General features: G+C 34.1%; 1 protein-coding gene across 1 annotated transcript; it reads left to right on the top strand.

Moving 5' to 3' along the window:
- Positions 1 to 650: 650 nt before the first annotated feature.
- LOC141299716 (uncharacterized) lies at positions 651 to 17,773 on the top strand. Its single transcript, XM_073830103.1, has 4 exons — positions 651 to 745; positions 1,231 to 1,947; positions 9,471 to 9,549; positions 16,511 to 17,773. The coding sequence occupies exons 1-4, from the start codon at positions 709 to 711 to the stop codon at positions 16,590 to 16,592; spliced, it is 915 nt and encodes a 304-aa protein (XP_073686204.1). The 5' UTR covers positions 651 to 708; the 3' UTR covers positions 16,593 to 17,773.
- The last annotated feature ends 522 nt before the right edge of the window (positions 17,774 to 18,295 follow it).

The following is an 18,295-nucleotide window of genomic DNA, read 5'->3' as shown; positions in this document are numbered from 1 at the left end:
CACAAAAATGCTGAAAAACCAAAGAATTTGTGGAACCTGAGTGACTTTTCTGAAAGAGAGAGGACAGTTTAACTGTTCGGGACAAACAAGGGGCTTATAAACAACTATCACTAAACAACAACGCAAAAAAGGTCGATACTAAATAAAAAAAATACCATGCATTTTGTATGATCCCTCTTATTTTGCTAAAATAATAAACATTTAGCGGATTCTGCAAGGTGTATGAACACTTGATTTTAATATTCTGCACCTTTAACGTTCTTATAACAGTTTGATGAAACAAGCCACAATTCCTTTCAAGAACTATGACAATTCACTCTAACCATGCATTCTTTTTGTACATTTTTAAAAATACACAATAAACTTTTAGCATAGCCTTAGATTTGCTTCCACCTAGTGGTGAGCTTTAGTCATAGTACTCTTCACACTTTTATAGTTTCTGACGTTTACATATTATACATCGATAATCTCTTCAGACAGTATTTAGTGCCTAAACCAGCATTTGTGTATTTTAATAACACCACGGTCTAGAAAGCCCCCGTTTGTTTATTTGTTCATTACAGGAGGTCACAGTTTGGACTGGAGGCGTGCACGCTTGCGCGCTCACGACCTGTGCGTGTGAATTTCCTTCTTGTCACTCACATGTGTTACAGTGCGATAGAGAAACTGTTAAACAGTCGCGGCGTTAGACGTCAAAGAGGAAGGAAAATGAAGATGCACTTTTCAACGTTGGTGATACTAGCAGGTATGACTAAAATTGCTTTTGGACACATTTTTAGTAGCTATTCATTTTGTGTTTTCTGTTACAGCTACTTATTATTTAAAGCTATGTAAGTTATGAACATACGTATGCTATTAATTAATTAATTATTTTATACTCCTTTAAATTTTAATTACAGCACCTCTGGTGTTGTAGTTAGCTTAAACGACATTTCAACGTGAAATGTCTAAATGTGCCTATTAAATAGGCTACACTAGTAATTCATTCAAAACACGTGATACTAACATGCGCTTTGGTGACACTGATTAAATACGTGTTAGTTTAGTTTTCATAATGTGTAATAGTGGTATTACAAAGGTTAAAAAGAAATGAACTGAGGTACTTTACAAAAGCGTTTCCTGTTTAAGAACTACTTTCAGTTTTATAAAGCAGGTAGTGTTTTTTGTTGACATGCAGATTAATGTAAGCTTGGCTTTTTTGGTTGTTTTGTGTGTGTGGTGTTGTGACAGGTTGGATGATATATGGAGGCAGCACACAGAGCACTGAACCAACATCAACTACAGTTGCAACTGCAACTGCATTTACCTCACAAGAATCGACATCAGCAGAAACCACTGAGACACAATCAACGACTGACTCAACTACGAGCCACAGTACAGATGCAACAACAACTGAGTCCCCACAAAGTGTGAGTTTGGGCACTACAAAGCGCTCCACACCAGCTCAAACAACATTAAATGCAACCACACCAGCTCAGACAACATTAAATGCAACATTAAATACAACCACACCAGTTCAGACAACAATAAATGCGACATTAAATGCAACCACACCAGCTCAGACAACAATAAATGCAACATTAAATGCAACCACTGTCGATAAAGCTACCTCTCCAGCAACGACTGAGCTCACCAACACAACCAATGCAACCGATGCATCGACCACAATCACAGCGAGTTTGGTGACTGAAACTCATACAACATCCTCTTCAGAAAGTCCTACCTCAGAGAAAACAACGGAGGGAGACACAAAACCGGTTACTACTGCCAGAAGCACACCTACAACGGTAATTACAACGACTACAACGGTTCCCTCTACTTCTAAAGTGTTAACACCTACAACAACAAAGACAGCAACAAAAACAACCAAGAATATGGTAACAACTGAATCAAAGCACACAAATTCTGTGGAGGAAGAAAAGAAGGATCCAGAAGCCCTGAGCTCAGGTAAAAGTGTACATATTTTATTTTATTACAAAGAATTTTAATATTTGAATACAGTGTGTTTGATGTGATCTTGCATAATGTTTTGAATGTTGCATGACCTTCTGTTCCTGATTTTAAGTAGGTCAAGGTGTATGTGTTTTGTTTCCTTATGAGACTTATCTATATGGTTTCATAAATAGGGTTAGTCCACTTTGTTTAACCTAATTATTGAGGTTAGCCACAATATTTTCTGAAGCCTTCCTAGAAGAGATATGTTAGCATGAAATTCATCATAAAACACCCGGATAGCACACGTATGTCTTAGGGCTGCACGATTATGAGAAAAATCATAATTGAAATTGTAATTGCGATTATTAATTACGATTATCACAATTTACATTGATCGATGATTTAAATAGCTTTCTACCATTGTTTGAAGCAACTGCATGCCATGATTTTATATACGAATGAAAAAGAACTAACAAACACTCTTCCTGAAAAACTTCTATTGCTTTTCTCGTTGTCACAAATTTCAACGATACGTTGGTTTGGTTTCTTTAACCCTTGTGCGACCTTATGGACATTTTTGTCCATTTCAGTTTTGTTTTTTGTTAATGCCAACTGCATAAATTTTGGCTCAGGTGTTTATTTTTATTTAAATTTTAATATTTCACCATCATTTCCTTCAAAAATTCAATTTTAAATTTTACCCTCCGTACAAAAAATACTTTAAAATGCAGTGGGTTACGTTGTGCTGCGATGTGCTGCATGATATTACTGCGCCTGCTTCGGCCATATTACAGCAGCAAACTTCCTTGACTATTACACCAGAATGGGAGTGTAGTTCCTAATCTTATCGGCCTAGAAAATCGCAGCTTTACATTTTACACCAGTCTTAGTACACGATATAACTACAGAAGAGCCAAGTTTTAAATAGAACAAATATCGAAACTGTCATTTTTGAACACGATGCTATTGGTCTCATAGGATTCAATGATCTATGCTAAGCTATGCTAAAAGTGATATCGCCAGAACAGGAGAACGACTGAATGGATTTCAAAACAGTAAAACTCAACTTATTAACTCGGGGGGAGTTGGAGAATGAGCCTATTTCCAAAAAAAAAGTGGAGTGTTCCTTTGAGGACAAAAATGTCCACATTGAAACCCATTAAAACTGCAATTTTTTAACCCAGGGCCATTTGACTATACAATGATGCAATATTTGATAATAGGCATTCATTATATCGGCAAGACTTAAAATTTTACATTTTCACATTTTTGTGCCATTTTTTCAAATTTGGCATAAACATTTAAAAAATAATCTAACACTAAATTAAAATATAAATGCCTCAAAATTAATGTTGTTGTTCTTTACGCACCCAAGAATCTAATAAGCAAAGAAAAAAAATTCTGCTTAGCATTTAGTGTATAGAAACTACTACTATTTTTCATTAAAAAAAAAAAACACCTGTGGCATTATGCAAACAAACCCGCATTTAAAGGGTTATATTTCTGAAAATTTATGAATGTTTGGTATCTATGGATAGAACAGATGCTGGTTAAAAAAAATCGACATCAGTGAAAGTGGAAAAAAATATATTAAAAATCATATTTTTATGACAGTTTTTGGACATGGACATTTTTGTCCTATGTGTAACTTTTATTTTTTTTAACGCACAAGGGTTAAATAAAAAAAGTTAAAATATGCAATATGCATAGGGATATGCCGGTATCAATTTTCATGTTTAATGGTATTATTACAATATTGAAATTTATTAGCAAAAAAGTCATGTTTTCATGTAACAAAAATAACATTTAAATACAATAAAGCAAAGTTTAAGTAAGATTAAAGTGCAAAAGAATTATTTACCAGTAGGTATCACTTTACAGTAAGATCTCATAATTAATGCATTAATATTCACAATGAGGAATAGCTACATTTGCTACATACATTATTAATTATCATAATTATAAGTTATTAATTATTATTTATTCTTTGTTAAAAAATACAACTCTTAGTTCTTGTTTGCTCATTAAATAACACAGTTACACTTTTCAAATGGTTCCACAAAGAACCTTTAACATCTGAAGAACCTTTCTGTTTCACGAAAGGTTCTTGGTGGGGAAAGAATGTTCTTCAAATTATAAAAAGGCAAGAAAGAGATGGTTCTTTAAAGAACCTTTGACTGAATGGTTCTTTGTTAAACCAAAAATGGTTCTTCCATTGCATCGCTGTGAAGAACCTTTTAAAGCACCTTTATTTTTAAAAGTGTACAGCGGTGTTGTGCATTGTGACCAGTTCATGGGAAAGTTGTCTTAAAATGCATTTAAAATTCAGAATAATTTGTTAGAAGCAATTTTTCTAGGTATTTTGATGTGCCCACGATAACAATATGGATTCACCTTTCACAATGTGACATGCTTCAAACGCCTTTTAAAGGAGTTCACTTTCAGAACAATAATTGACAGATAATGTACTCACCCCCTTTTCATCCAAGATGTTCATGTCTGTCTTTCTTCAGTCGTAAGGAAATTATATTTTTTGAGGATTTCTCTCCATATAATGAACTTCTATGGTGCCCTCGAGATTGAACTTCCAAAATGCAGCTTCAAATGGCTCTAAACGATCCCAGCCGAGGAAAGAAGGGTTTTATCTAGCAAAACAATCAGTTATAAAAAAAAAAAAAACAATTTATATACTTTTTAACCTCAAATGCTCAAATTGTCTAGCTCTGTGTGTACTCTGTGTAGAAAGTATATAAATTGTAAATGCTTTTAGAAAGTAATCCATCATTTTGCTAGATAAGACCCTTCTTCCTTGCCTGGGATCATTTAGAGCCCTTTGAAGCTCCATTTAAACTGCATTTTGGACCATAGAAGTCCATTACATGGAGAGAAATCCTGAAATGTTTTCCCCTTAAAAAAACATAATTTCTTCATGACTGAAAATAGAAAGGGCATGAGTACATTATCTGTCCATTTTTTTGTTCTGAAAGTGAACTACTCCATAAAGCACGCAGAATAATGAACCTTTTTTTTGTAATCGCGGCTTTGGACAATTACGTATTCGTGGCATCCGTAATCGTGATCGCGATTAGAAATTCGATTAATTGTGCAGCCCTAGTACAGTATGTCTGTTAAAGATCTCTTGATCTGGAAAGCAACTGCTGTGTACAAACGTCTGACAGACGTGTGTAAGATGTCAGTTTTACATACAGTCTAATTCATGAACATCTTAAAGACATCTTATAGACATCTATTTGACATCTGATAGGAAACGTCCAATAGATTGCAGATGGGCAAACTACGTCTTCCAGATGATAATGCAGACGCCAAATAGACGTCTCCGAGATGTACATGTGCTATCAGGGTGATTACATGAAATCTGGATTACGTAATCGATTTTTCAAAAATTAAGTACTTCTAATTAGAGTAAGTTTAAAATATTCATAATCACACAATCACTCCTAAAGGTGCTTCAGGATGCCATAGAAGAACCCTTTTGTCTAAATGTTTCCATAAAGAACCTTTAACATCTGAAGAACTTTTCTGTTTCATGAAAGGTTCTTTGTGCAAAAGAAGGTTCTTCAGATTATAAAAAGGTAAGAAAGAGATGGTTCTTTAAAAACCTTTGTGGAACCAAAAATGGTTCTTCTATGGCATCGCTGTGAAGGACCTTTTAAAGCACCTTTATTTTTAAGAGTGTACAGTTACTTTTTTATTGATGACATGATTACATATTATTCACACAATACCAATGAATTATTCCGTAATTTCTCTTTTTTTATTTTTAAAATGTTATTTTCTAAAGTAGTCTACCGATTATATACATTCAGTTTTGTGGTTTCAGGTTTAAGAATGATTTCAACATTGCATCAACTACTAATGAACACATTTTATTTGAATTATCATTCTGTGTGTTTTTTTTTTTAACCATGTATTATTATGTCTTTGGAAGTCTTTCAAACTCATTAAAATGCATATATTCACATTATTTCTTATTTACATGAAATTCAGACATTCCAAAACTTTTTGTCATCTAAACCTTAGTCACCAAACATGCTTTAAGTATATACTTTACTTTAGGTACCCCTGAGATTTTAAAACAAATATGTTAATAATTAATTATCACTTTAACATGTTCACGGTTTCTTTGATGTTGATTAATGGTCACATGGCATGCAGGTAAATAAAAATATTTATTCTTTCTTTTTTTAAAGTGATTTATTTTAACAGTTATTTTAAAACAAAGTCTGAAGAAATGCCATTGGAAGGGACTTTTGTTTTTTTTATGATTTAATGAATTGTTAGCTTTTTATTAAACTCACAAACCCCGTGCAGTTCCTTTACAAACCCTAGTATGGGAAACCTTGCTGTAAAATAATGTTTAATGCACTTTGGAACATATTTTCGTACTCTTTGCAATCTTTTACATCATTATGGTCATCATTACATATTGCGTTACTTAGTTACTTTTTGTGGAAAGTAATGGGTTACGTTACTTTTGCGTTACTTTTTAAATCTGGGCAGGGCTTGCTTGTTTGTTTTCAATATAAAAAGTTATTTTTTTGGCAAATGTAAAAGCCTCTTCACACCAAAAGCCTCAGGTTTAGAGAAAAGTAAATTCACGTTTGTGCAGTAGACCGCAGAAGAAAAAATGTTAACTCTTCAGCAATAAAAAAAGGAAAACAAATGTTATTTTTGCTTATAGTATGGATGAATTGGATCATCAAAGATCGGCAGCAAAGACATCGGTTAATAAAATGGTGATTAAATACATAAAGGATATTTGTGTTATTTAACAAATTTAATTATTGCAGGTTTGCGTTGAATTTCACTGTTTTTATTCATTTTGAGGAATACTGTGCTAGAACTAAAGTAACATCTTATTCACAATTTCTCTCAAAATGGGGACAGGAGAGCTTTTAATCAGTAAATGGGGGGGAAAGTAACTCCGATATTTTCTTGTCAATTAAAAAGTAATGCGTTACTTGGAAAAATTATTACGTAACTTGCGTTACTTGTAATGCGTTACCCCCAACACTGGTTATGGTACAAGATAATCCTATTCAAATCAATGTGATAAACAAGTTAAGTCAAAAGTAATCCAGAAGTAATCTGATTACATTATGTTACTGACTATAATTTTTGTCATGTAATCTGGAATCAGAAACGGATGCAATTAAATCAGTAATTTACCCAGTCATGGTTATAAAACTATATTGTCGAATGCAAAGTTCTTAGATATCGATTGGACTGAGCTGGGTCACAGGTTAGTGTTTTCCACAATGGGGTTTGTTATTGTGTACGCATCCAAACCACTGATGCCCAAACACTTTCAGAGAGTCCGAAGTTAATATGTAATACAGATTGAACCATTAACAGTTCTCTAGCCTTTTCCAATAAAGGTTAAAATGTTCCTCACCCTTTTTAATAAGCACTTAAAAATAGGTGACGCTTGCACTTTGTACTGCGTTGATGGCTTATGTTTAATGACAGCTCATTCTGGAATGTACTGGAGTGTAAGTGAGAACCTACTGGAAAAGCAGTGGCTGAAAATGATAGTGACATCTCAGCCACACTTAAAACTGTCTTGAATGTCTTAGCACTGAATAATAAGTGCAAATAAATGCTAGAGGTTTTCTCAGAAGTCATTTTTGCTCAGTGAAGTTTAGTTAACTAGTGTTGCAGTGATTTTCACACACGTGTCCCAGTAGAGAAACCACAGCTGTGAACTATAACAAACATTAAAACAAATTTTGTCTTCACTTTGAATACTATATCAGATGTTTTATTGTTTCAAACCCGACAAATGTCTTTTTGTGAAATTGATATTTTATTAATGCAATAATTTCTTATACATTTTTTGACCACTCTATGTGAGCAGAAAGGCTTTTATACTTTTATAACCAGTCATAAGAGTCATTTTTTGACATTGAATTAGCTTTCCATTGATGTAGGACGACATTTGGCAGAGATATAACTATTTGACAATCTGAAATCTGAGGGTGCAAAAAAATCTAAATATTAAGAAATTGCCTTTAAAGTTCTCAGCAATGCATATTACTAATCATATCATATATTACTAAGTTTTTACGATAGGAAACTTATGAAATATCTCAGTAGAACATGATCTTTACTTAAGGGGAGACACTGCTGTTTTTTCATGCACCTGTCAAGTTTGAGATTTTGGGCTTTTTGGTTTTTCATAAAGTGTTTTTTCAGACTAGTGGAAAGAAAACACCCAAAAGACCTTTTTAAGTGTTTCTTTTATAGCACTTTATCTATTTGTGTCAGTAGATTTCAATTACAATACAATACAATATTTTTAAAGGCAGTTTTCTGAGCCATAAATCTCCACTTCAGTAGCACTTACACACACCAAACTTTGCATTTTTATTCCTGTCTATATCCTGAAGGTTTTTACAGAGGGATTAGTTCACATATAGCCTAATTAGCTTGAAAAAATACATACATATATTGTTTTCTGTCTGTTCTAATTTTTTTCTGAACTATGGAGTGACAAAATGAGATAATTCCCTCTGTAAAAACATTTGACTCTAATATGTCAAAAAATATATAAACAAGAAATTTGAAACTGCTTTCAGTTATCGCAGAAATAAGCCCCGACAGTGTGATCTGGACCTGACGCGAAGCGGAGGGTCTTGTATCACACTGAAGGGGCTTATTTCGCGATAACTACAGGCTGCCTGTACATTATCCCGCTTATTACACGGCTACTTGCCACATAAGGAAGAAAACTGGACATGAATATGAATTTGAAACCTTTTATTGGCATATTTGTTTTAAATTAACATTTTTATCCTTCCGCGGAGCGATATAGTACCACGTGACTAACATTCAAACTATGTACGTTAGTAAGACAATTTAAATAGATTAATGTTGAAATTTTCCATTGTTAATTGTGGTTTTCCAGTGTTTGTCACAAGATGGCGCCAAACGGTAATCTTTGTTGGCACGGAGGGATTTTAAACATACAAGTAGTACCGGCTATGCGTTATTACTTTGGAGCGGTGATTATTTGAAAAGAACGAACCTGCAAATGTCTCAACTGACCAATCAGAATCAAGCATTCCAAAGAGCCGTGTAATAATTAGATTTGTGTACTAGGAATGTATGCAAATTAGTGCATATTTAATTTAACAATTCCTCATTTGCATATTTAAACCTAACAAATTAAAAAACTTGTAATACAAAAATGTTTGCCATTATCAATGTAATCAATCAACTGGGTAAGTAAGGTGATAAGTGCAGTGTCTCAGCTTAATATCCTAATTGTTTTTGGCATCAAAGAAAATTTGGTGATTTTAACCCATACAATGTATTGTTGGCTATCGCTACAAATATACCTGTGCAAATTTAGACTGGTTTTGTGGTCCAGGCTCACATGTGTATATATGATTTTTTTGTTTTGCTTGAATACAAGCAAGTCATTTTTCTAGTAATATACCCGAACCATCTTTAATTTCTGAGTGTGTCATGTATGGTTCATCAAGCTAAATCTTGTCCGTATTTCTTTCTAGGAAGTGTCGCTGTCATCGTAATTAGCTTCCTCGTCATTGTGATCATTTTACTTGTTGGTGCGTACTACTTCAAAATACGGTGAGTCAAGCATCAAGCGCAATCGTTTGTAGTTTCCTTCCTGTAATTTTCTTCCAAACATCTTATGGTAAATCTCGAAAAGCTGATTATGTATGGGCTATTCTACAGAATTGGTTCAAAGTCAGAAAAAATGTCTTTTTCCGCTAATTTTGTAAGTTCCAACTTTCTAGTAATTGTGCAGTTAATTCTCATATTGTATTTTCAGAAAGTTTTGGAATATCTCCCCAAATTTGTCACTACTAAAATTAGAAAAATTGGAAGGGTTCTATTGACCTGTTAAGATTTTGCTTACATCTGTATTGTAAATATATTTTTCTTCCATTTTATTAAAAAGTTGTCAGAGGTAAATCAATAACAGTTACAATTCTAAGAATATTTCAAGTGTGATTTATGAGATTTGTTGTATAAGGAATCCAACTTTTCTTTGTTAAAGGCAAAAAGTTGATCATACTGATTTCAAACTCAGGGATTCATTAGTTTAATTATACAAAATATTATTATATTTTGCCAAAAGTATTGGGACACCCCCTTCTAATGAACAGGTTTGACTACTTTAGTAATTTCCGTGAGTGCAAATCCTAATGTTTAAGCATATGTGACCCTGGACCACAAAACCAGTCATAAGGTTAAATTTTACTAAACTGAGATGTATAAATCACATGAAAGCTCAATAAATAAGCTTTCTATTGATGTATGGTTTGTTATGATAGGACAATATTTGGCCGAGATACAACTATTTGAAAATCTGGAATCAAAAAAATCAAAATGCTGAGAAAATCACTTTTAAAGTTCTTCAAATTAAGTTCTTAACAATGCATATTACTAATCAAAAATTACATTTATAGTAGGAATTTTACAAAAAATCTTCACGGAACATGATCTTTACGATTTCCGAATGATTTTTGGCCTAAAAGAAAAATCAATAATTTTGACCCATGCAATGTATTTTTGGCTATTGCTACAAATTTACCCCAGCGACTTAAGACTGGTTTTGTGGTCCAGGGTCACATATAATGATATTCTAGTGGATTGTGTTTCTAATTTTATAGCAACAGTTTGGACAGGACCCTTTTCTATTCTAACATGACAATGCCTCTGTGTATAAAGCAAGATTCAAATTGAAATGATTGATTCAGTCAGTGTGGAAGAGCTTGACTGGTCTGCAGAAAGCCAAATCCTAATCCCAACTGAACACCTCTGGTGTGACTTTAAATGCAGACCTTGAGCCAGAAACTCTTCTCCAAACACCAATGACTTGTACATGTGGGTACAGTCATTTTAGACACTTACAAAACTGTTGCAACAGAGATTGCTCTGCTTTCTGCAGACCAGTCAAGTTCTTCCACACTGACTGAATCAATCATTTCTTTTTGAATCTTGGTTTATACACAGAGGCATTGTCATGTTAGAATAGAAAAGGGTCCTGTCCAAACTGTTGCTATAAAATTAAAAGCAGACAATTCCTTAAAATATCATTATATGCTTAAATTTTAGGTTTTGTACTGATGGAAATTACAACGGTAGTCAAACCTGTTCATTAGAAAGGGGTGTCCCAATACTTTTGGCAATGTAGTGTACATTGAACCAAACACTATCATAACATCTTCATTGATAATTCAGTACACTTTATTTTTGACAAAACATCCCATGTTTTGGTCATGACAGCACCATTTCATCACACTACAGAATTTAACCCACATACTAAAACAGTACTTAAACATACTAAAATACAAAAACAACAATGGAATACAATATTATTGAGTGTTTCAATAGATAATAAAAGGATCATGCTAAACATCTAAGATTTGAATACTTATGCATTTTTAAATGTGATTTTTTGTTTGTGGGACAGCAGTTTGCAGCAATTCTGTAGAATGGCCCATTATATAAATTACATATAGGACTGTTACCTTTTTTATTTAGAATATATTTTTAAAGGTTATGTTTGTTATGAAATAAGTGTGAAAAAATACATATATTTTTTTCTTGCATTATGCCTAACTGTAAAATATTTATAACATACAACATGGTTGGATTTATTTTTATAAAGTGAATCTAATGTTTGCTGATTATAATTTCAGAAGGACAACTTTCTACCATTACTGTAGATTAGATGTGCCTAAATCTTATAAAAAATTATGTAATTAAATAAAATCTAAAAATATATTATTTTAAAATAGATGCTATTTTCTTTAAACAAAATAAATATTTTGCAATTTTTGTCTTGAGTTGATGTCAAATTAAATGTTCAATTAAAGGGATAGTTAATCCATAAATAAACATTTCTGTCATTAATTACTTAACCTTTAAGACTTCTGTTCATCTTCAGAACACAAATTAAGATATTTCTGATGAAATCCAAGACAATTCTGACCCTGCATAGACAGCAACACAACTGAGGCATTCAAGGCACAGAAATCTAGTAAAGACATTGTTAAAATAGTCCATGTGACATCAGTGGTTCAACTGAAATGTTATTTAGCTGTGAGAATTTAGCTCTTGGATTTCATCAAAAATATCTTAATTTGTGTTCTGAAGATGAACGAAGGTCTTACGAGTTTGAAACTTCATGAGGGTGAGTAATTAATTTTTCATTTTTGGCTGAACTATCCCTATACTAGGCTATAACAGAGAACATGTTCATTAGGGGCCAAGCACCGAAGATGGAATGGCACCTGCTGTATCCTTTGGCATTCTTCTTTTTCTTCTTCCGTTTATTCCGCTTTTAAGTCTATGGCAGCCCATAGAACCACTTGCAGGAAAGTTGTGAAATTTGGCACACTTATCTCAACCAGTCTCAACATTAACCATAGCAAATTTGGAGTCTCTAACTCAAACTCTCTAGCGCCACCTAGGGCTGGGCGATTTGGCCTAAAATCAAAATCTCGATTAATTGAACATTTTAACTCGATTACGATTAATGAACGATTATTTTATTTATTAATAAAATTATATTTAATTATATTTATATAATATTTATTTTTTTGCCCTCATAGTTCACTGACAAGTAGGGATGCACCGAAATGAAAATTCTTGGCCGAAACCGAAAACCGAAAAAGAGGAAACCAAGGCCGAAAACCGAAACCCCGAAAGAATTATGCCAATTATTAGTACCATTCCTTTTATGGCTATGACTGTGTACTAATCTTACTAGAATCAAGGCATTGCAATTGCATACATTAATATTAAAGTTTCAAAGAATAAATCAATTATATTAATTTAAACAATTATTATCAATCAAGTATTTTATTACTTGACATATACATATATTTTACTGCCTTTGTTTAAATTGTTTAATCGTTTACATTTTTATAACATTATCTTCTGGATCCATCACATCATAGACTGTAAAAAAATTCACATTTACAAGTCTACGCGTTTCAATTCCAGCAGGAGGCGCTGTCAGACTGGTATACAAAGCAGCGCAACAAATTACTTTGAAACGTGCAGCGCTCATATTTATTCAATGTATAGCCTTTTGAAGTTTCATCATTTCTTGTCTTTCAGTCCCCACATTTAACACCTGAAATCATAATTAATACTTTCTTAACCCCTAATAACACTGCAGTTTTCAATTAAAATTAAGAGCTTTATTTCAAGAACCGATTTTCTGAAACAAACCTTGCACAATATACGTTTCTTTTTATACGTTTCCCACCATATTCAGGGCACAAGGAAAATATTAGGGGACTAAATTAATATCAGCATATGAAGTATAATCGTCTCTCATTGTCTCTGTGTTGATTTGTGTTGATTAATCAAACAGTTCTCGAATAGGGCTGCAACTAACGATTATTTTAATAATCGATTAATCTGTTGATTATTTTTTCGATTAATCGATGAATCGGATAAAAAAAAACAAGGGATTTACAACCCTTTATTCAAAAACAGAACTAAAATCTTTAGAAAGTGCACGAACATGTTGCTCCTTGAACTGTTATAATAATAATAATAATAAAATAAAAATGGACTAACACAAAAAACATACACATGTATGCTTTACATCTGCCAAATATATAGACTAAATAAACTAAAATTACTATCCGTCAAGACAGCGGCTTGCTGTGGTGTACATGCTGCATTTCCCATCAAGAAGCCTCTCAAATTAAATTCCTCAGTGCGCATTAAAAAAGTCATGTGACTTTGCACGCTGGAACGGGATAACTTGACTAACTTTCTGCTACATTCATTCTGCCATGGCGGTGTTTAGTGTCCTGCCATCAGCAGCGACCAGCTGGAAGAGTTCCGCATTCAAATGCACGCAAAACTGGCCTCAAAGCCCCAGCAAAAGTAATTACCATGAATGTGTCAAGGCAAAAATTAAGAAAATATTCGAATTACTTATTAATAAACTAGTATTTTCTGATTCAGTGTTGCAAAGATGAAATTGACGATCCTGCCATCTGCTCATTAATGCCTAATGCATCTTTATGGATTAGCTAATGAAAGAGTTTTCTTTTCGATTTTAATTATTTCGTTTTATAGTAAAATAATAATTTAAAGCTTTCTATAGATATTGTGTTTGTGAGGCAATTACCTGGGTTTCGGTTAATTATTGTGAAGCGCTCCTGTTTAAACCAAAGATATCAAGCGTATTCTGTTTGTTTTCTTTAAGAGCACATTTTGTTGATACTGTTAGTGCACACAAACTAAGGTAGACCCTTTACAGTTTCGGCCCGGGTGGTAAATTACTCTTACCTTTATGAGCAAAAAAGAAATTCCACATTGCACTGGCGTCTCCGTGTCCTGCAAAGCGCGCTTCTCTCCGCACAAACTTTGGATTTATATTGATTGAATGATTAAACTAATATTGTGATATGTTTTAAGTTTTTTATATCAATGGATTTTAATTTAAATCGCGATGAATTAAGCAGGCTTTTGATCTGTCTGCCGCTGTTTGCTAGGTATAACTTTAAAAAACAAAAACTTGAATTTAACAAACAAAAAGTGTTCCAAATATATCTCTAAATTAACTTTATAAACTAAAGGAACGAAAATAAATGTAATCACTTTGCTATTAAAATCAGCAGCTGTGTAATGAGGAAGAGAAAGAGAAAAAAAGACAGTCGGACTGGAAATTCAGTCGGCCAAAAATTGATGAGCTGTCGGACATTTTTACAAGGAATGTTTGTTTAATAACCTATTTAATACTCTTAGGCTACTTTCTTAATTAAATATATTATTTCTTTGATTTATTTTAGCGTTTTTAGGCTGCTTGTTAGCTGACTGAAGTGTAGGCTATATATAAAAAAACAACGTGCCACCGTCACAGCCCTATTCAAAACTGAGACGATTTCACCTCAGCAGAGCTCCTCTTTCTCCTTACGGTTGTGGTATGTTTTCGAAACATTATACAGACAGACAGTGTTACAAAAACTATAGAAGTAGTTTTCTCCATCTCCACTATCCAACGACCCGTACACCAGCTGTTTTGCGATCGAGCATTGGCTGCTGTGAAAGTACGCTAGCCAAAGTAGGGTTAAATATCAAACATGTTTGATATAAATCGGGGCAGCATATATATATAATGTAGAAACGGTGCTTTATGCTCAAATGTTCCAGTTTTGCGCATAAGTTAAATTCGCATTTTTGGATGGAAACACAGCTTATGAGGTGCCGGACTCTGCTGGCATCAGTGCGGGAGAGAGACCGAATGTGTCCACTCCGCTCTGCGCTCAATTTTTTTTTAAATATATATAATAACAACCAAATGTCTCTGCGTCGCGCGACACAACGAATCGATTATGAAATTCGTTGCCAACGCTTTTAGTAATCGATTTTTATCGATTTTATCGATTCGTTGTTGCAGCCCTATTCTCGAATAATGCACAAATTAATTTTACGAAAAGCATGCAAAAATGGATGTGAGGCCATATCTCCACAATAGTCCGTCGTATTGAGACCGAACTTGGTGTGTGTTATAACAAGCATGACCTGAGGCTACCTGCACAGTTTCAGCACAGTGCCATCTAGTGGAAAAAATTCTATTTTAGCTTATAACTTCTGAATGGTTTGGCCAAAAATCACAAAACTTTAGATTCGGTGCATCATGCAGAGTCAAATGATACCCAATTTTCACATGCCAGCCATTTTGGGCATCGGCCATTTTGAATTTCGTAGTAAAATGCTACATTTTATGAACGCATTGACGTATCATTACAAAACTCGGTATGGGTCATCAGCACAATGCCCTGAAAGAGCCTGAGAAGTTTCGGGCCAGCGCTACTTAGTGGTAAAATCCAAATATTCGCATGCTTTTAACTTTGGGTGTGGTTGACTTATTTTCACAGGAGTCACCTTTTTTGACTCCTGAATCCTTGCCAAGTCCAACAATACCAAACATGCCAGGTTTTACCTTATGGTTTCTGCAATGTTGCATTTTAGCACTTTCTGAATAAAAATGCCCAGTTGCCAAAATGTTGATAGTAAGCGGCAAAAAATGTCAATCGTCGGTAATTTTTTCTCTTCTCACGTATAAAAACATCTGTAACTCCGACACAAAATCAGATATTTTGACCAAATTTGACACACATATGTATGGGCATACTCTAAGGACACATAAAAAAAATTGTGCATCTTGGTGGCGCTATAATTAAACAAAACATGAAATTGACACAGTATTATGATAGTAAATGCTACATTTTACGAATGCATTGATGTACCATTACAAAATTTTGTAAGTACCATCTAGACCATGACCTGAAAGCATTTAAAACGTTTTGAGACAGGGCCACCTTGTGGTCAAAAGTGATAACCGATTAAATTGCATTACTAGTTGTTGTTTTTATGTTTTTTCAGCCATTTTGACAAAAATCACCTTAAAATGGCTTCAGTTCCTCATTGCTGCACTTGTTCTGATGCTTCCCTTGCCTAGTGCTTGGCCCCCTAATTGCTGTTTGCAGCTATATTTTTCATCATTATTGCTAATTTTCACTGGTCTTATGATTTGTGTGTGTTGCAGACGCTCTTCTTACGGACGCCTGTTGGATGATGGCGATCACAGCTCTGTGGGAAATTTTCTCAACCCAATGTTTGATGGCTAAATGGGGAAGTTGTCATGAAGAAACATTCATTTCTGAAGAACAACCTACACGTCGTTTAGCAATGAATATGATAACATCAGATTGTGTATTTTGGCCCCAAAATAAGATGATGCACTGACCAGAATCATCAAGACGTTAGAATACAGGCAAGACTTCCTGTGAGTATTACTATGAAGGCAGGTTACGGGGCACTTCGATCCTGTTCGAAATAAATATTTAAGTGATGTCCTTGAAATTTCTTTCTTTTTTTGATTGTTTGTTTGCGTTATGTATTGTCTTGGGTACATTTTTTGACTTATTCACGTTGCTTGCTGTGTCTCATGATCGTATTTTTAACTGTAAATACACCACATTAACATTAGCTGTAATTTTTCTAAATCAAAGCCTTGGATCTCAAACAGGCCACTTGCGATCATTATTGGTCTTGAAGAGTGACCTTATCATATACTATAATTACAGCTCTGTCCTCAGCTGTGGCCTCCCACTATTCATCCAAAGACAGTCTCTGTTTTAACACGAAGACCGTTTAACATTTCTGTAGCCTCGACAATAACAGATTTTTTCCCCTTGTCATTGTAATGGCAGGGATCCACAAGCAGCATGCAATTAAGCATTTAAACAGTCAAGACTGTTATTAGAGACTTAAAAATAAGCCATCAAGCAAATGGAGGCACATTAACAAAACATCTGGTGTTCTGGCCTGTTTGAGATCGGGTTTAGTTAGTCGTGCTACAGCAGTTTACTACATCCAGAAATGTATTTTTGAATGTTAAAAACCACTTATTTAGTTTCCTCTCCTAGTTTTTGTACCTGTTTAACAGCAGCCGCTGTTTCCTGTTTTTGCAAATGCTCTAGTTTCACGGATGGTACAAACCACAGGAGCATTGTGTAAATCACTGGTCTAAAGCAGCAGCAACTGAGTGTAAAACTGTTGATGTGTATGTTATTATATTAAAAATCGCTAATATATCATATAAGAGATTTTTTGGCTTATTATGAGTACTATACTAGACAGAATGTTTGTTCGAAATGAAAGGACTTTTTCCCTGTGTGGTTAATATTTCATGCCACTTTCCATGAAGATGTTTTAGACAAACTATATTTAGACGCTGTCCCAAATTTTTGTTTCAAAAATGGAAAAACTCATATAAATAAATGAATGGAGAATAAAGCAGCTCATATAAAATGCATTTTTACCTTATGAGGTTGACAGTTCTTTTCTGAACATGGTGCACTTGCTCTCTCGGACCATTTGTTTTGTATTTTGTCACCCAAAAAATTTAAATCTGTTGAACCCAGGGGCGCCGCTAAGGGGGGGTAAGTTAGGACGATTCTAAGGGCCCATGCCCTTTAGGGGCCCCCAGAGATCTACTTTGCTGTGGTAGGGGGGGCCCAAACTTATATTTTGTCATAGGGCCCAAAATTGCGAGCGGTGCCCCTGGCTAAACCCTTAGGCTATTTAGGATGTAGATGTGCATGAGAAATGTAGCATTCCATCACTTGCTCATCAATGGATCCTTTGTAGTGAATGGGTGCCGTCAGAATGAGAGTCCAAACAGCTGATAAAAGCATCACAATAATCCACAAGTAATCCACACCACTCCAGTCCATCAATTAACATCTTGTGAAAACAAAAAAAACTGTGCGTTTGCAGAAACAAATCTATCATTAACATCTTTTAAACTAAATCAGGAGAGAAATAT

Source organism: Garra rufa, chromosome 23, assembly GCF_049309525.1.
Source record: "Garra rufa chromosome 23, GarRuf1.0, whole genome shotgun sequence".
Classification (NCBI taxonomy): Eukaryota; Metazoa; Chordata; class Actinopteri; order Cypriniformes; family Cyprinidae; genus Garra; species Garra rufa.
This window is presented reverse-complemented; position numbering and strand designations above follow the sequence as displayed.

Bases quoted from the DNA above. Each gene is read 5' to 3' on its own strand.
- LOC141299716 (XM_073830103.1), top strand. From the start codon at position 709: ATGAAGATGCACTTTTCAACGTTGGTGATACTAGCAG. The intron at 1,948-9,470 runs GTAAAAGTGTAC...ATTTCTTTCTAG, and splicing joins TCCAGAAGCCCTGAGCTCAG to GAAGTGTCGCTGTCATCGTA. The intron at 9,550-16,510 runs GTGAGTCAAGCA...TGTGTGTTGCAG, and splicing joins GCGTACTACTTCAAAATACG to ACGCTCTTCTTACGGACGCC.